This window comes from Mauremys reevesii, linkage group 4 (genome assembly GCF_016161935.1).
Source record: "Mauremys reevesii isolate NIE-2019 linkage group 4, ASM1616193v1, whole genome shotgun sequence".
In the NCBI taxonomy this organism is placed as follows: Eukaryota; Metazoa; Chordata; order Testudines; family Geoemydidae; genus Mauremys; species Mauremys reevesii.
In genome coordinates this window covers 14,494,531-14,509,956 of record NC_052626.1, presented here as the reverse complement: position 1 = coordinate 14,509,956, position 15,426 = coordinate 14,494,531, and the positions used below count along the sequence as shown (strand labels likewise).

The window sequence follows — 15,426 nt, the reverse complement described above, 5'->3', positions numbered from 1 at the left end:
CGATCCACTTCTGTCACGATGCCTATAGAAATTACACACCTAACACTGGCTAGACAGTGAGACAGACAGAAAAAGTATGGTATTTATGTTCAAACACTTCATTAATAAATAGTAATAATAATGCCTAGCTCTTGCATAGCTCTTTTCATCAGCAGATCTCACAGCACTTTAGTGACTATCGTTAGCCCTATTTTACACATGGGGAAACTGAGGCACAGAGCAGCAGTGTGACTTGCCCAACGTCAGCCAGCAGGCTAGTGGCAGAGCCAGGGACAGAATCCAAGTCTCCTGGATCCCAGAGCAGTGCTCTAGACATTATGTATGTTGCCTTTAAAAGAATTCAAAGCCACAGACCTATTCTAGACAACTGCGTGGCCTCATTGCAGTTGCCCTCCTCCTTCCTCCCACTTACTGCTTGTTTCATTCACTGGTGCTGTAGTGCTTCCAATTAGATTCTAAGCTCTTTGAGGCAGGGACCATGCCTTTTTCTGTGACAGCACAACACCAAGCCTACAGGGGTTCCAGTTCTAGGTGCTACTGCTAATGTAAGCAATGCTAGTAGCGGCCATAACTGTATTGCTCTGGAAAGACACAAATCTCTTTCACTATTGATTGTGCTGTTGGAGGAAGACAGTCTACAAAGCCTGTAAACTGAGCGTGCACATTACTGCCACCATTTGCTTCCCCTTTCTCTTCCTCATTCATGAGTAGGCATAAGGGTTAGCTTGGTGTCAGTACAAGATGGTCACAGCCTCTGCTCCCAAGACAGGTTCCATGGAGGACTCAGACAAAAGGACACACTGAGAAAGCAAGAGAAAAATGCAGTGTTGCCAACCCTCGTGATTTTATTCCAAGTCTTGTGATATTGGGTGTTTTCCTTAAATCCCCAGCTCCTGCAGTCAAGTAACTATGTAAGAATTTCAGCTTTTTTTTTTTTAAAGGAAGTTTCTATCCCCTGTGGCTTAGAAGAAAAGCTTGAAAACACAATCTGAGGCACTCTAAGGGTTTAAAAAAACCCAAGATAAATAAAAATCAACTCCATCCCCCATTTTGTTTACTTTTGATTTTAAGCGGTCTCGTGATTTTTTGGGGGAATGCAACTTGTGATTTTTGAATGCTTGTTGTTGGCAATATGAGGAAAAGGCAGAATTCTGTGCCTTTTTCCTCTGTAAAGTGTGTAAAGCGGAGTCAAGAGACCACAATTTTCTTCTCCAGCCTTCAGTGTGGGCTGTAAGATTGATCATTCTGCTCCACTTTGGAATAAGTCACATCGGTATTAAAAAGTGCTAAATCGAGATATAACACAAAGTGGATTGTTTCCTTTTCTGAGTCACAGCACTGCAGCTTGTGGCTAGATACGGCTATGTACACAAGGGTTTGCCCTATGCTTGTTACATATTCCCGCAAACAAGCTGGTTTCGGGCCTGAACTTTGCAGTTAAAATGCACTGCTCAACAATGCATATTGTAAACTTTCACCACTTCAAGGGTAAAAGTCACCCCATGCGAAGGGCCTTTGCAGCACCATACACCCTCCAACTAGAGCTCACTTGAGACTAAAGTGGTGCACAGGAACAAGATTCACCCTGCATGCACTGTATAGATCAGAGGTTCTCAAACGGGTCCGTGGACCACCAGTGGTCCGCGAGCTCCATACAGGGGGTCCGCAGATAATTCCCTCTAAGGTGCGCGCCTGGATGGCTGGAACACAAGAGACTGAAGGACCACCCATCTAATTAGTGGAGCCACGCAAGTGTGATTCCACTAATTAGGTGCCTGCACCCTGAAGAAGACGCATATGTAAGTGGGGGGGGGGGGGGTGGCTTTCGGGGGAATAGAGAATAGGGGGCAGTAGGGTGAGAAAAAAGAAGGGGGGTGGAATCTGGGACATGCAGGCCTGCAGCTGCCAGAGAGAGAGGCGACTTTCCCCAGCTTCAGGGCTGTGGATGCTGGGGAAAGATGGTCCTCCTTCCCAGCCTCAGTTTTGTGGCTGCTGTGGCAGGGGAGATACCCACTTCCTTCCCAGCCTCAGCTTTGTGGCTGCTGCGGTGGAGGAGAGAGGGAGCGACCCCCAGCTCAGGTGCTGCCGCAGCGGGGGAAAGAGGGCACATCCATTGCATCAGAAAGGTAAGACTACTGATATTAAAATATGAGTTAATTATTATAAAGTTTTTTTTATATAGAGCTTTTATCCAAAGTGCTTTACAATAGTTAGCTAACAGTACAAACAACATTTGGGAAGATCAGTAAGTGATCTGCCGAGACCCTCAGCAATTTTCAAGTGGTCCGCAAAAAAAAAAAAAAGGTTGAGAACCACTGGTACAGATCAAAGGGATAATATTATCTCTTCCCCCCTCAACTCCTAGAGCAATGGCTACCAGCTCCTGGGGGGAAACTGCACATGTTAACCATGCTAAGGCCTAGCAACCCAGCAATTAGTCCCAACTCCTTCTGTTCAGCTGTACACACTCTAACTCAGAATTGCTCTTGGCTGCTCCAACATGGCTTGGAGTGCACGCACACTTGAAGAGAGACAATCAGTGGCAAAGCATCATGGTCCAGAATGCAGCTCATCGTTAAGGTCAGAAAGAGGGACTAGAGTACTAGACACAAAAGCCTTAAGTACCACAAACGACACTCATTGCATACCAGTAATTACGAGTCATTGTTCTGGAGTTCCCTAAAGGGTTTTCAATTAATACTTTTTTCCATAAAGATTCTTCAAGTGTATTGCTCCTTTCAGAAAGACACAAGCCCCTCTATTACAACCAAATTAGGACTAAAATGGCCAGATGTCTCTCACAGATTCACAATGATGAAAACATGTATTTCACTCAACTCCTTTTGCCACTGTACAACCAACTTCAGTCAAATCTTTGTTCAGATTCCAGGCACTGGAAGACACTCATTATATATATAAGGCTAACGTGAGAACCTACAAGGCATGAACCAGACAGATTTATTTTTCCTTCCAACTTTATTTTTATTGTTAAATAGGTCAACATTCAACAGCAAATCCAGCAAGGATATAGGTGAAGATTGTCATGTACATCAAATTCAGAGAGCCATTAAACTTCTTGGGTGAGATTCTGAACTTATTCACAATGGTGTAAGATCTGAGTTACTCCACTGCAGTCAATAAAGGTACTCCAGATTTACAGCAGTGTAGTGGAGATTAAAATTTGATTCCCTACACCTGCCCTTCGATTTGGCCAACCAATTTCAACAGCTGACAGAAGAAGTGTTTCAACCATTCCAAACCCCGCCTGAAGTGGGGTGGCTAGATTTCACTATTTCACCATATCTGCCCATCATTTACTTACTACCATAACTATTTACATCTTAACAATGAGAAGCAGAGGGTTTTTTTATTGAATCTGGCCCTTTAATAATAAAGGCAACCTTCCACCAAGAAGAATAAAGAAGAGAACTGAAAAACAGAATCACAAGTAATTTATATACTGCATATACTGTAATAATATATACCCATACACATACATATATATAGATGCATTTACCACAGCAAAAATCAAATTCCTTGGTAGAAAAAAATTCGACCTGTTAGCAGTAATATTTGGAGATTACCTTAGTTATACTAACTACAGCTATCTCATAGAATGATTTCATCATAAACCACAGCTGCCCTGCTAGATTCAGACCACCTGGCAACCCCATCATCAGCCTATATTCTAGGCTTCTGCAACTGCCATATGATGTGATATGTAACCATTAGGTTTTGGTCCATTTTTTCATGCTTATGTCTGTAAGAAATCCTAGTTCTTTTGCAAGCATGTCTTCTAATGGTCTTAAAAATACCTATATATCAAAATTAACCTAACCATAGAAAAGGTGACATTCTGAATCGCTCTAACTTCAACTTTTCATGACTGTTTTACTTTGTAAAGGAGAACATAGGCTCCAAGAGTAATCTCCCATTGTAATTAATGATTACAATGTACTCCTCTATGGTATCAGATTTAGCACCTCATTAATGTGTATGGTATTTTGCTTGTACGGCACAGCTGTAGTTAAAGTTGAATTAGTGTTTCCATTATAAACCCATGTTTTCAAGGGTTTATTACTCAGTCACAGAAAATTTACTTTGAAATGAAAATTGCCACAGAGTGCTTCAGCTTGGCAGCAATTTTATGCCTTCAGAATTTGGGAGGGAAAAAAATCCACCCTGTTTATTAATAATTCACATTTTAAAAGGCATCGTAAATATATGTTTGCATGATAGTCTTTGACAGCTCCAAAGAACGTCGACACCTACACATTGCTGAGAGATGTGTCATTTAAAAAAAAAAAGCCACACTCTTGTACTACTTGCCAGAAAAAAAAAATAAAGACTTAAAAATAATACTGTTAAATTTCTTTTAACACAGAAAAATCTATGCTTAAGTCATGTTAAATTTATGACACAGAGCCCCAAAAGACAGGGAAAAAATGACATGCAAGCTGAGCCCTTCATTCTGGATGAGTCCCAATGGCTTTGTTACTAAAAAGATTTACTGGCAGGCTTAACTACATTGATAAGTAGTCCCATTGACTTCCGTGTCAACTTGTGACTAAGCATTTGTTTGCTTTTTATTAAGGCCCCAGTGTGGGTGGATCCTGGCCAACTGGATATAGCTACAGTGCAGTCCATGAGGTTTTATACAGATCTGTGGCTAATCCACAGGAAGAGAAATGCAGGATTGGGATCTAAGTGTTAATAGGGTTAGGCCCTTCTGTAACTAATCTTGAAGACTGGGCATCTTGCCCCATCATTTAATTAAAAGCACACTGAAGGATATATTCTGGCAGAGAAACCCAAACACATGTAAAATGCAACCGACTTTGCAAGCAAAATCTGAAAAAAATATTAAAGGCAGGTCATATTTTAGCCTAGCAGCTTGGCAGTGCCTCTTTAAGTATAGATTTGTAAGTGTTCATATATATTTTAAAATATTTATTGTAGAACTTTCTGATACATGACAGGTAACTTCTATGAAATGTCCCCCATTATTGGCATTAACATTACCCTAGAGAACATTTACTTAGCATTTTTCCTTCCCACCAAAACATTTAGGAAGCTACTGGCCAGATTTGCATGCAGTTCAGCACCTCCCACTGAGACACCGATGGTCAGATTTTCAAAAGGACTTACAAGCTCCCAATGTCGCCACGTATTCAGGTGCCTAAACAGGAGCAGAGCTCTTCTGAAAAAAATCAGTCTGGATCTGTTGTAGGAGCTGAGCACGTCTGAAAATTTCAGGTTACGTGCCGACGTTCTTAGGCTAAACAAGAAAAGTAAAACTCCCCCATAAGCCTTCCCTGCAAGCTATAGTAACTCAGAGTGTCATCGCAGATCTGTTTAATATATGTTTCTGGAATGGGACTAATGCAGGATGATATGTATGAGAGTTAATGTCAGGAAGTCAGGATGGATGCATCCTACACTGAGCAAACAACATTCCCATTGCTCTGAGGAAATGCCAGAAATGCCCAGATTTTTCTGCTCTTTGCTCTACCAAAGCACTCCCACAAGATAACAATGGAAAAATGTGTTTTCTCCAACCTTTTCTTCCATCTTTCAAGAGAACATTGCTCAGGACGACAAAGAGGATGGGTCCCTTGTAGCAATCCTGTATTCATTATATCTACTGTTAGAGGTCACACCACCGCACCTCAAACCCCAGCTATTTTCCACGCAAACAACACTAGACACAGTAAAATGGCTCTACTCTCTTCTTAATCAAAGCCTCAGTGAGTTTCTGTACATCAAAGGCACTGAGATAATAACGATGCTTACCCAGGCCCTCATGAACCCCCGACCTCTCTTTGTAGTGTTTTCGTCTCCCTGGTTGTTCCAAGCATGGGAGTCCACCGATCTTTTCGAAGCACAGTTTCTTGTTGATTAAGAGGAAAAGGACTGTGAGGAGGACAATAAAGACTCCAACTGCAGATAGGAACCCAATGGCCTCTGGAGTAACTAGTGACAAAAACAAAGAAATAAAATATTATTGCAACTGGAAATGCCTGTCCCCAAGCAAAGTGTGGTTAACCCAGCTCCATGCCTGCACCCCACACCCATGCCCTCCCAAATGCATAAGAAGCCAAACTCAGCAGAATGCAGCCTGTAGTTAGTGGGTGCAACCCCCATATTGGGCCAAATCTACTGGTGACATAAACAATGGGGTAAATTACACATTGAGTCTGATTCTGCTCTCCCTCTGGGTCTGATTCATACCCCACTGAAGTCAATGGAAAGACTCCTCTTGACTTCCACAGGCTTTGGCTCAATCAAATACATAAACCAGTGAATTCCATTAACTTCAAGAGGGTTACTCCTGATTCACATGGGTGTAATCAGGATCAGGCTCATTGGGGGTAAGTTGGTCATAAACCATTCGTACACGGCCACATGCAAAGAAGGAATGCTATGTCTTAAGGGTGACAAAACAGCATTCATCGTGTCGGAAGGAGATTGAAGGAGAGATTGAATTTTCCTTGGGGAGGGTGAGGGGAGTAAGTGGCTGAACCTCTTGGCAGACAGAGAGAGGTACTGAAGGCAAATACCTTTGGAAATGTTTTACACTTCCTCCAAAAATACATAAGACCGTCACAGATGGAAAATGTCTCTGGTATGAAAGAATTCCTTTGCCATTTACTAAGAACCTGGTAAATATGTCTGTCTCTTCAATGTATCCTGTTAAAATGTTTTTCCTTCATTGAAATAAAATACAAGCTCCAAAATCATGATTACTACTCTTAACAATACAAGGCCACATCGCCAGCAGGTGTAACTCGTTGCTGACTTCAGGCCTGGACCTAAATTAACTAGTGACATCACTGGCTCTATCTCAGCTGAGAAAGTGGCCCTGTACGGCAACATTTTCGTGTCAAACTGTAAAGAAATATTCTCTTATTTCTGCTTGTTGCATTCTGCCTGTGCCATTGGCTCTGGAAAGAATTAGAGATGCTAGCAGAAAAGCTTTTAAAGCAGTCTCACATCACGCACACTGAAATGCCAAAAGCAAGGACAGACATTACGTAGATCAGCTAGTACAGGTGGCAAACGCACATATGTCAGAAAGCGTAAGCACCATCTGCAAAATAATTCAGCATATTATTCCAGTAATTACTAAATTAACATCAGATGGCTGCGAAGTTCAGTTGCACAGTTCAAGTCAAAGACCCCATCAAAATGAAACATTGGTGGCATATGTTGATTTTGAAGCTATGGCTCACTGAAGAGGCAGGCAGCAAGAAACAAGATAACCAGAGTCAGTGCGGCATGTCATGTACTCAACTAGATGTTTACAAGATTTGATTGAGTAAGTATTCAGGGGTGAAGAGGGCTGAATTGTCTTCGGTTCCTGTAGTGACAGCAGGTAGTGGGACCGCAGGAGGGAGGGTAATAAACAACAGACTGATGTGGCTAATTAGAAACAAAAAAATCACAACTTCTCAGAAGCAAGCCGCACTGAAAAAACACTAACATTGCTTGGAACGAAACCTGGCAAAGCCGAGAAATGCCGAGGTAAAGCAGAAGCTGGCGGGTTGCTTCTGATCTTGCTCACACCAGTCTGAACGAGCAGTAGCTCCTCCAGGTCTCTGTTTTTCTTGCCCTCTTCTCCCTAGGCACTGAGGCACATAACTGGTCCAGTTCCACCATGCAATACTGATCTTTCACACCAGTCCAGCAGCAAAAAAGGGTCGGTCTGTAAAGAGAGCGAATCGCTCAGCCAGGAAACCATCCAGGTGTACAGGCTTCCCTGGATGGCTCTCTTGTACCAGCCCTGCCCCCTTCCCACCTCTGCTGCATTCCCTGGCGGAAGGGCTATCCTGGGGCATGGCCATGGAAGGAAGTGGGGCAGCAGTGCCATTGCACCCCTGCTATTTTCACCTGCTGCAACAGCCCTTAGGTGGCCGTGGTAGCTATGCAGAAGTCAGAACAGCCTTGTGGCACAACCCTGGAATCGAAAGAGGTGTAAGGCTCCTCCTTTGCCCTCCCCCCGCTGACCCCTTTCCTTCACCGAATACTGCTCTGGCAAGAGAAAGAATTGCGGCTATGTATGCAAGCTCTCCTTCCCCTCCCGTCCTCTGAATGTTTCAGCTGGCATCTTTGGGGTATAAGTTAAACTTAAGTTTTGAGTTGGAGACTCGACCACAGGGTTTTTTAGTGATTTGAGGGGGAGGGAGCGATGTCTAATGGCTGCAGGAGGAGATGTTATTGTCATGTATTAAACTCTGAGCAGGACACAAAATGATGAATGCCCAAGGAGCTTCCAACCTGTCAGGCTCCTGGGCTCTGGCCACTAGACCTTGGGCTTGGCTAAGTCACTGGATCTCTCTGGCTGAGTCTCCATTAGCCGGCTTCCATTTTCTCCCGCTGACAGGGCCCCAGTCTGCCTCCAATGTTCTAAAGACTGTGCAGTCTAAACCTGCTCAGAGCCGGTGTAAATGTCATGGTGATAAACACGCCAATACTGCCTTGTCTACAGTAGGGCTCCAATCACTGCACTCTTTGGTGGGGCTACCAAGCTGCTAACAAGCAGGTCAGCTTCCTGGGGGGGGGGGGACGGACCACAGTGCAGACAAGATCTCTGGGCCTCAGTTTGTGGCCTGGATAGAACAACTTCTCACTGTGGCTGTGTGAAAGGACTGTTGGGTAGCTCTGGGCCAAGTATCCACCCAAACTGGGGTGAAGCTGCTCTAATAGTGGAGGAGGTTATGCTCCACAAACACAGGTTTGAGAGGCTCTTCTCACACTGGCAAGGAGAGAGTCAATACACATATCTGCCTGTTTGCTGCCAGGGAGAAAAGGGGCAAGACTTGTGTGGAAAGCAGGGGGCGTTCATGCTGCGGGGGCTGAACGTATTCCAGCAACAAACTGCAATAAGAGTCATGGGGAAAACCAGGGCCACTCTGGTCTCCCCTGTCCCTGGACAGGCTAGCTGCAAAGGTGGGAGGCATCTTCCATCAGAACTCATCAAAAGCCTCTTCTCCTGCATGTGGAAGCCCTCAAGTTACTTGTGCTGGGTGCCAGCAATTTGTGCCTTAGTGCATGTGAGCGAGGTGCACATGATAGCATTTGAATGCTGTACCTGGGAAGAGACAGTCAGATCAATGCACCTGATGGCCAGTTGGAATAATGTATTCTGTTGTATGGGTAGCCAAGCTCATGCTGTATGGTATGCACCTCAATCAGCACAAAAACTTCCCCACACACCTGTGTGTGTATCCTAATTGCTTTCCAGATTTCCCAACCCTTCTTTCCTGTCATTCTTCAGCTGATGGGTTATTCTTCAGACTCACACCTCTGGGCTGAAAGCAAGTGTGAGAAATTGCGCCAAAAGGTCTTTCCGGTTTTGGTGGTTTTTGCACTTATGTTACCTTACCCAAAAGGTTATGAAGGACAGGAAAAAAAGTTTGCACTACCATTGTTTATATACCATCATAGGGACTTCACAGACAAGTGAAAAGGAGCAGATTTTGACCAGAGTGGGTACGGCCTATGTTAGACAGAAAGAGATGACAGAGCCTTGGAGCAAGTGAAGAAACACCGTGACAGGAAACATGGTCTTGTGGTTAAGGCACTGCATGAGGACTCAGGAGATCTGTGTTCTGTCTTTGGCTTTAGCACTGAGTTCCTGTATGACCTTGGGGAAGTCACTTCATCCCTCTATGCCTCAGTTCCTTTTCTGTAAAGTGGAGATAATCATACCCCTGCTACCTGCCAGCCATGTTGTGAGGATAAACTAATTTAAAAGGTGTGGCATGCACACATACTCTGATGGTGGAGCTATGTAAGCAGAAAGATTACACTATGAGATTGAGTTGTGCGTTAGTATAGACACATTCCATTTTGTCACCCCCACACACATCTTTTTAAGTAAATACTTTAATATGATGGTGGGTGCAAATTAGCTCTCCAATTGAACACATTGTTTTTGCACATGCAATTGTTAATGCACAGTCTAGAAAACCGGAGCACATCATTTGAGGGGATAAATCTGGAGAAACGGAGGTCTGTGATGGAAGTGAGATTTATAAGTGATATCTGAAGGTGGATATTCCAGTCATAGGGTGCTACAATCCTGTAATTACTGTACCCACACTAGCAAACTATCCTAGCATTATAGGGAGTGACTATACGGTGCAGGGAAGGAACTGTCCAGTACACCAGGGGTAGAATCCTGGCCTCACTGAAGTCAAAAGGAGCTTTATCCCTAACTTCAATGGGAGGGTCAGGATTTCAAGCCTGCTGTTTCACATCCATTTTAGAAACACACTGAGCTCCTTCAGCTAGAACAGGAAAACAAACAGTGGAAGTTTCTCAGTGCACCTAACATATACCTAGTACTTTCAGTGGCTGGAGAGTGTACAGTGAAAAATCTTATTCCAGTTCATCACAGCTGGCCTCCCAAGGGCTAAATTTGAATAAAATCTTATTCCAGACAATGGTTCTTTAATTCCAATTGATTCCAAGCTTTCTACAATAGGAGTGTTTGCTGGTACTTTTTAATTACAAAACCCCCCATAAATTGTCTGTTTTACTGTCTGTGCTAATTACATTTCATTATATATTTGGAGTAAGCTATTATTTTCCTGCTGGTTCCCATGGCATTCTTCATTATCAACTGCTAATTGTCTAGCATGCACATAGGATTGCGAACTAAGTAGGCTGCTGTGTGGGCAGAAGTTCTAGGAAAAGCTGTGTGGCATTAGAAATGAGCATTATTATTATTGTGGCATATTAGAAAGTTTCCACCTACTTGCATGCCCACATAATTTGTTGCACATCATCCCTATCAACAATGTCACCGTGCAACGAAGGATGGGAGGCCATTTGTACTGAGCTTTATGCTTGGCAATTATCAGCAGCTATCGAGGGAAGATGGTGTGGGGCCAAATAGCTGCTGCAGTGACAGTGGAGGCACAGGGTCTGTCAGTGGTGTAATGCACACAGCGAGGGTCCTTTTAAGGGCTCCATTTATCCTTTGCCTGCAGCCCAGGAAACCCAGGATGTAATCTGGGATCATCCCACCTGTCTGCAGGCCAAGGTCAAGTTCATAAAGGGAAATAGTGCCATGCATGCATTCTGGAGTGAATTTAGAGTAAACTGGCTCAGGGGTTTTCGTTTACCAGGGCTAATGCTAATTTGATTTGAACAACATCCTGAAGAATCCATATCTATGTGAGCTCAGGAAGCGCTATGGAGGCTATTAAAGCAACCGCCAGAGTATGCAGAATTTCACAAATTTAGGTCAAAACAAGAGTTTTAGGTGCAACTTCCTTACAAAGCAAACTGCTATGCCAGGGAGCACACATGACTGATGCTCTGAGCCACGGTTATCAGCATGGAGCAGGTGGCACTTATACTCATGTGCGTTGCATACACAATGTACAAACACTTCAGAAATAAAATGTGTTTTCACAGGATTGCAGCTCTCTTCTGATATCTATCTCAAACAAGACAGAGCCTGACCCTTAGCAGTAGCTCTCACACCGGGATGAAATGGTTGCATAACTCTTCTGTAAATATATTACCAGAAATGAAATCAATCAGACCAAATTCAGCCTTGGGGTGGGAGGATGCAACTCCCATTTCAGGTCGCATTTCACCCAGGCTGAATTTGGCTCCATGTATTTTTATACACTACTTCACACCCCAGATAGCAGGATGCCTCTCAGTCCCTTCATAAAGGGACGATGAGTCTGATTCTGTTCTCATTGAAATCAGTTGCAAAACTCCCACTGCCATCAATGGGAGAAAGGCCAACCCCAGTGGCTTTGTTCTTGGTAATATATTTGCAGGCCACCTTTGAAGGATCATGTTGCTTTGAGGGGGAGCTATGCTTTGTCGCAGACATGCCTATTTTAGAGTAACAGGGATAATAAGGTAACTTCTATCTATCTCAGGTACTTGTATAATCCTTGTCACCATAGGATCTGAGCACCTCACAGTCTGCATTTTATTTATCCTCAACACTGCTGTGAGGTAGGGCAGTGCTGTTATCCCCATTGTACAGATGGGAACTGAGGCACAGAGAGGCTAAGTGACTTGCGCCAAGTCACCCAGGAACTCTGAAACAGACCCAAATCTCCCAAGTCCCAGCACACCCTAACCACGGGACTATTCTTTCAGGAAAACAAGAATACACCTGTAGGTGGTTACAGTACAGCATTTGCTTCCTATTTGGGACTGTTACAAAGAACATTTTCAAGTCAACCACTGTCCCCCTCCATTATGCCAGGAACAGGTATCTGTCTCTCTCCCCTCCACCCCCGAAAGCAGGCCACACTGCCTGCATCATCAGCCACATCATGCTAAGACCAACATTTAACTTTTAAAGCTGATTTCTGGGTCAGTGTTTACCTTGCGTCAACAGGAAAATGCTCCGGCATGTGGAGGGCACCCAAAAGCCTGTGTATGCCTTGTCGGGTCAATCAGGAGGACCAAGAACAATGATCTGTGCCTTCCCAAGAGACACAGAGTGCACACCTTCACACTGCAGTGCTCAGAGCTCTTTTTCTTTCCCATAGCAAACATTGGCAACTAGCAAAGGACATCTCAGGATACTGAAAATTGGCTATAGAACCCCTCACCTCTAGAACATCAGTTCAAAAGCAGAGACTGAAGGTTACCATCTGATGATCTACACCAATGGAGTTTGGCAGTCTCAGTCCATCTCCCAGCAGAGAAGGTATCCATATCCCTCTCACACATCATAGTTGACACTGTCAACCTTATCAATGGTCTCAGAAGAGACCCCAATTCAGAAAGATACTTAAAGTGCACATGCTTCAGTCCCACTGAAGTCAATGCAGCCAAAAAGATCAAGGACTGAAGGAAGACAGAAACCATTCACATTTTTAGAGGTGGTCCCTCCAGGTCAGAGCTGAGACACGTCGGCAGGTCAGCACGGGGAAGCTTGCACTACTGTTGCTTGTCCTGCAAATAAGTATGAACACCTCAGTTTCCAGGGCTGTCAGTCTGCAATCTTTCTTGAACACTAAAGTCATACCGTTTTTTTTTTTAAGACAGCTCCCTCATTACCATGATACCACTAATGCAGTATTTTGAGACAGTGAGGGGATAACATGCATCACTGTGATGATACATCCATCATTTGCTATCCTCTCAAAGTGTAAATAAGCAAGCACTCAAACACAGATTTTAAAGAATATGCCCATAACACCACCACCCCTTGCTCTTCCATTACTCATTTCCTTCCTTGTGACACTAACGGCAACATGAGCTCATAAGAAACCAAACTCTCGCATTCCAGCCTGCCTCCTCTGCACACTGAAAGCATGAGGTGATTGCTCCAGAATTTCCACAAACATCCCCTGCTGGTTTCCTCCTGCACTAACAGAGGCTTACGGAGCATGACCTACCTTCCCCTCAAGGACAAGAGAAGCAAAAAGGTCATTCCGATGGTCTCGTTTGCCTTACCTGGACTTGATAAGCTGTAAGAGAGAGAGGCCTTGTTACCACCACCCACCCCACATGTGTCTCTTATAACTTGTACTGCCACCCACAGAACTCTTTGCATGGGACTTCTATTAATAAAAGGAAACAAACATTTTGGCATGTGAGGTTTATTATTTTCTCTGATTTGGTGTGTGGCAAAGAATGAGCTAATCCTAATTAGAATCCTCCTGCCCCTATTCTTCTCATCCTACAAACGCCAATCTTCCTAGTTTCACCACTTTGACCCCAAACGTGACAACTCATCACAGCCAAAAGCTGGACAGTAGCTCCCTTCAAAGACCTGAATAAACCCTCTTCCATCATCAGTTGACCAAGGACCATGCACCAGTAAACCTTCTGCTGAAGGCAGTGGTAATAAAAAAAAATATAGGTGGTCATCTAGTCCAGCCCCTGCCTTCACTAGCAGGGACCAATTTTTGCCCCAGATCCCCTAGCCCCCCCCCCTCATTTTGAACTCACACTGGGGGTTTTAGCAGCCAATGCTCAAACCACTGAGCTATCCCTCCTCCCCATGTGTGTTGCCTTGGCAACCTGCCTGACCGCCATTGCCCCAGGGAGTGAAAACATGCTGCCAATACGAGATTTCAATGAATCTACCCAATCTCTCAATACTTATAGGATTTCCTATCTCTAGATAGCGGGCCATGCGCCCAGACGGAGCAGGGCACTCTGAATACAGACCTGGCTTCTCCTTGCCCTACCATTTCCTAGCTCTCTCCTTAGGCTGCAGTCTTCTCCTGATGGTTATATAATGAGATGAAAAATTAGCCCAGGGTGTACTTATAAAGCCTGCTTGCGAACTCTCTGTCCTGGGCTTTGACAGGTATTTCTAATTGCCTAGAAGAGCCATTTCAACATAGGCAGCTACGGAAAGGAAGGGGAGGAGACCATTTGCCATCTGAGATCGAGCTGAACATCATACCTACGAAAGGGTTTATGCTGTAAATGACCCCACTGCAGGGGGCCACCATGTGAGCTGTGCTGCAGACTGCCTTTTAGATGCCTAGCAGAGTTCTACGTGTACCACAAACTCAGAAGAATGCGTCGCAGGCACGCCGAGTTCTATCCACTCTTCCTCTTGGTGGGTTTCCATTAAACACTCACTTGTAATAGGTCCTGGAGGATTTTTACTGCGGCTGGGTGCAAATACCCTAGGAACACATTTTAGCATGTAGTTACAGAAGGAAGGTAGGGGATCTGTAAACCCTGTCGCCCCCCGGAAACAGTTTAGTATGAGGGTATAAAGTTTGCTCTGCCCTTTTGGTTAATTTTTTCTTGCTAAAGCCTTCTCGTTCAGGGCGCGGAATAGAAGTCTTAGGCCCATGATCTCATCGGCTGGGTCTTGCTCTGCCTCTAGTGTTTGAGGTATTGAATGATGAACTTGTCGGAGGGTGGCTCCTACACATATTCTCCAGTCTTCCCTCAGTGGGGCATCCCACTGCATGGGATTGCTGGCACGCTGCCTCCCATGTCGCCCCCACCTGGCTCCCCAGAACCCAGTCCAGCTACTTGGGCATAGGCCTTGGCCACTGAGGAATACAATCAAGGAACCGTTGTGCAAAAAGCCTAGTTTTTCAAGGGATACTGCAAGAAGAAGGAGACTTCTTGTAACACAGGGTGTGGTTTCCAGGAAAGAATGTGTCATGGGAGATTTCTGGACTTATAGTATCAACCAGGTCCCCTGCACCCAGTGAGTGTGTTCTAAAAATAACTGGTCATGGGAGAATGCAAAAGCCATTAAAGCAAATACTAAGAAAAAATGACTGAGGTTACTGGCTCCTTTTATTTAACACAATGGGGTATTTTGCTAATGCTACCACCTTTTATATTAATAGTGGCATGTGACCTTTCATCGACATATTAGCATAATGAACCTGCTGGTTTGTTACAGGGTGACCTGGTGAGGAAGAATTGCCCCACAGGCCGTCCTGGGAAAGGCAG

At 44.4% G+C, this 15,426-nt stretch overlaps 1 protein-coding gene across 4 annotated transcripts in view; it reads right to left on the bottom strand.

Moving 5' to 3' along the window:
- Positions 1-15,426, bottom strand: part of SYT16 (synaptotagmin 16) — a 141,903-nt gene that overhangs the window by 62,261 nt on the left and 64,216 nt on the right. For 2 of the 4 annotated variants that reach the window (XM_039538800.1, XM_039538799.1), the window contains exon 1: positions 5,794-5,914. Coding sequence is in view for 2 of the 4 variants with exons in the window: in XM_039538801.1 (XP_039394735.1) it covers positions 5,794-5,973; positions 14,408-14,456 (229 nt within the window). In the remaining 2 variants the exon portion in view is untranslated. Of the gene's footprint in view, positions 1-5,793; positions 5,974-14,407; positions 14,518-15,426 lie in introns of those variants that run through there. The other 2 variants (XM_039538801.1, XM_039538802.1) reach the window with 2 other exon arrangements.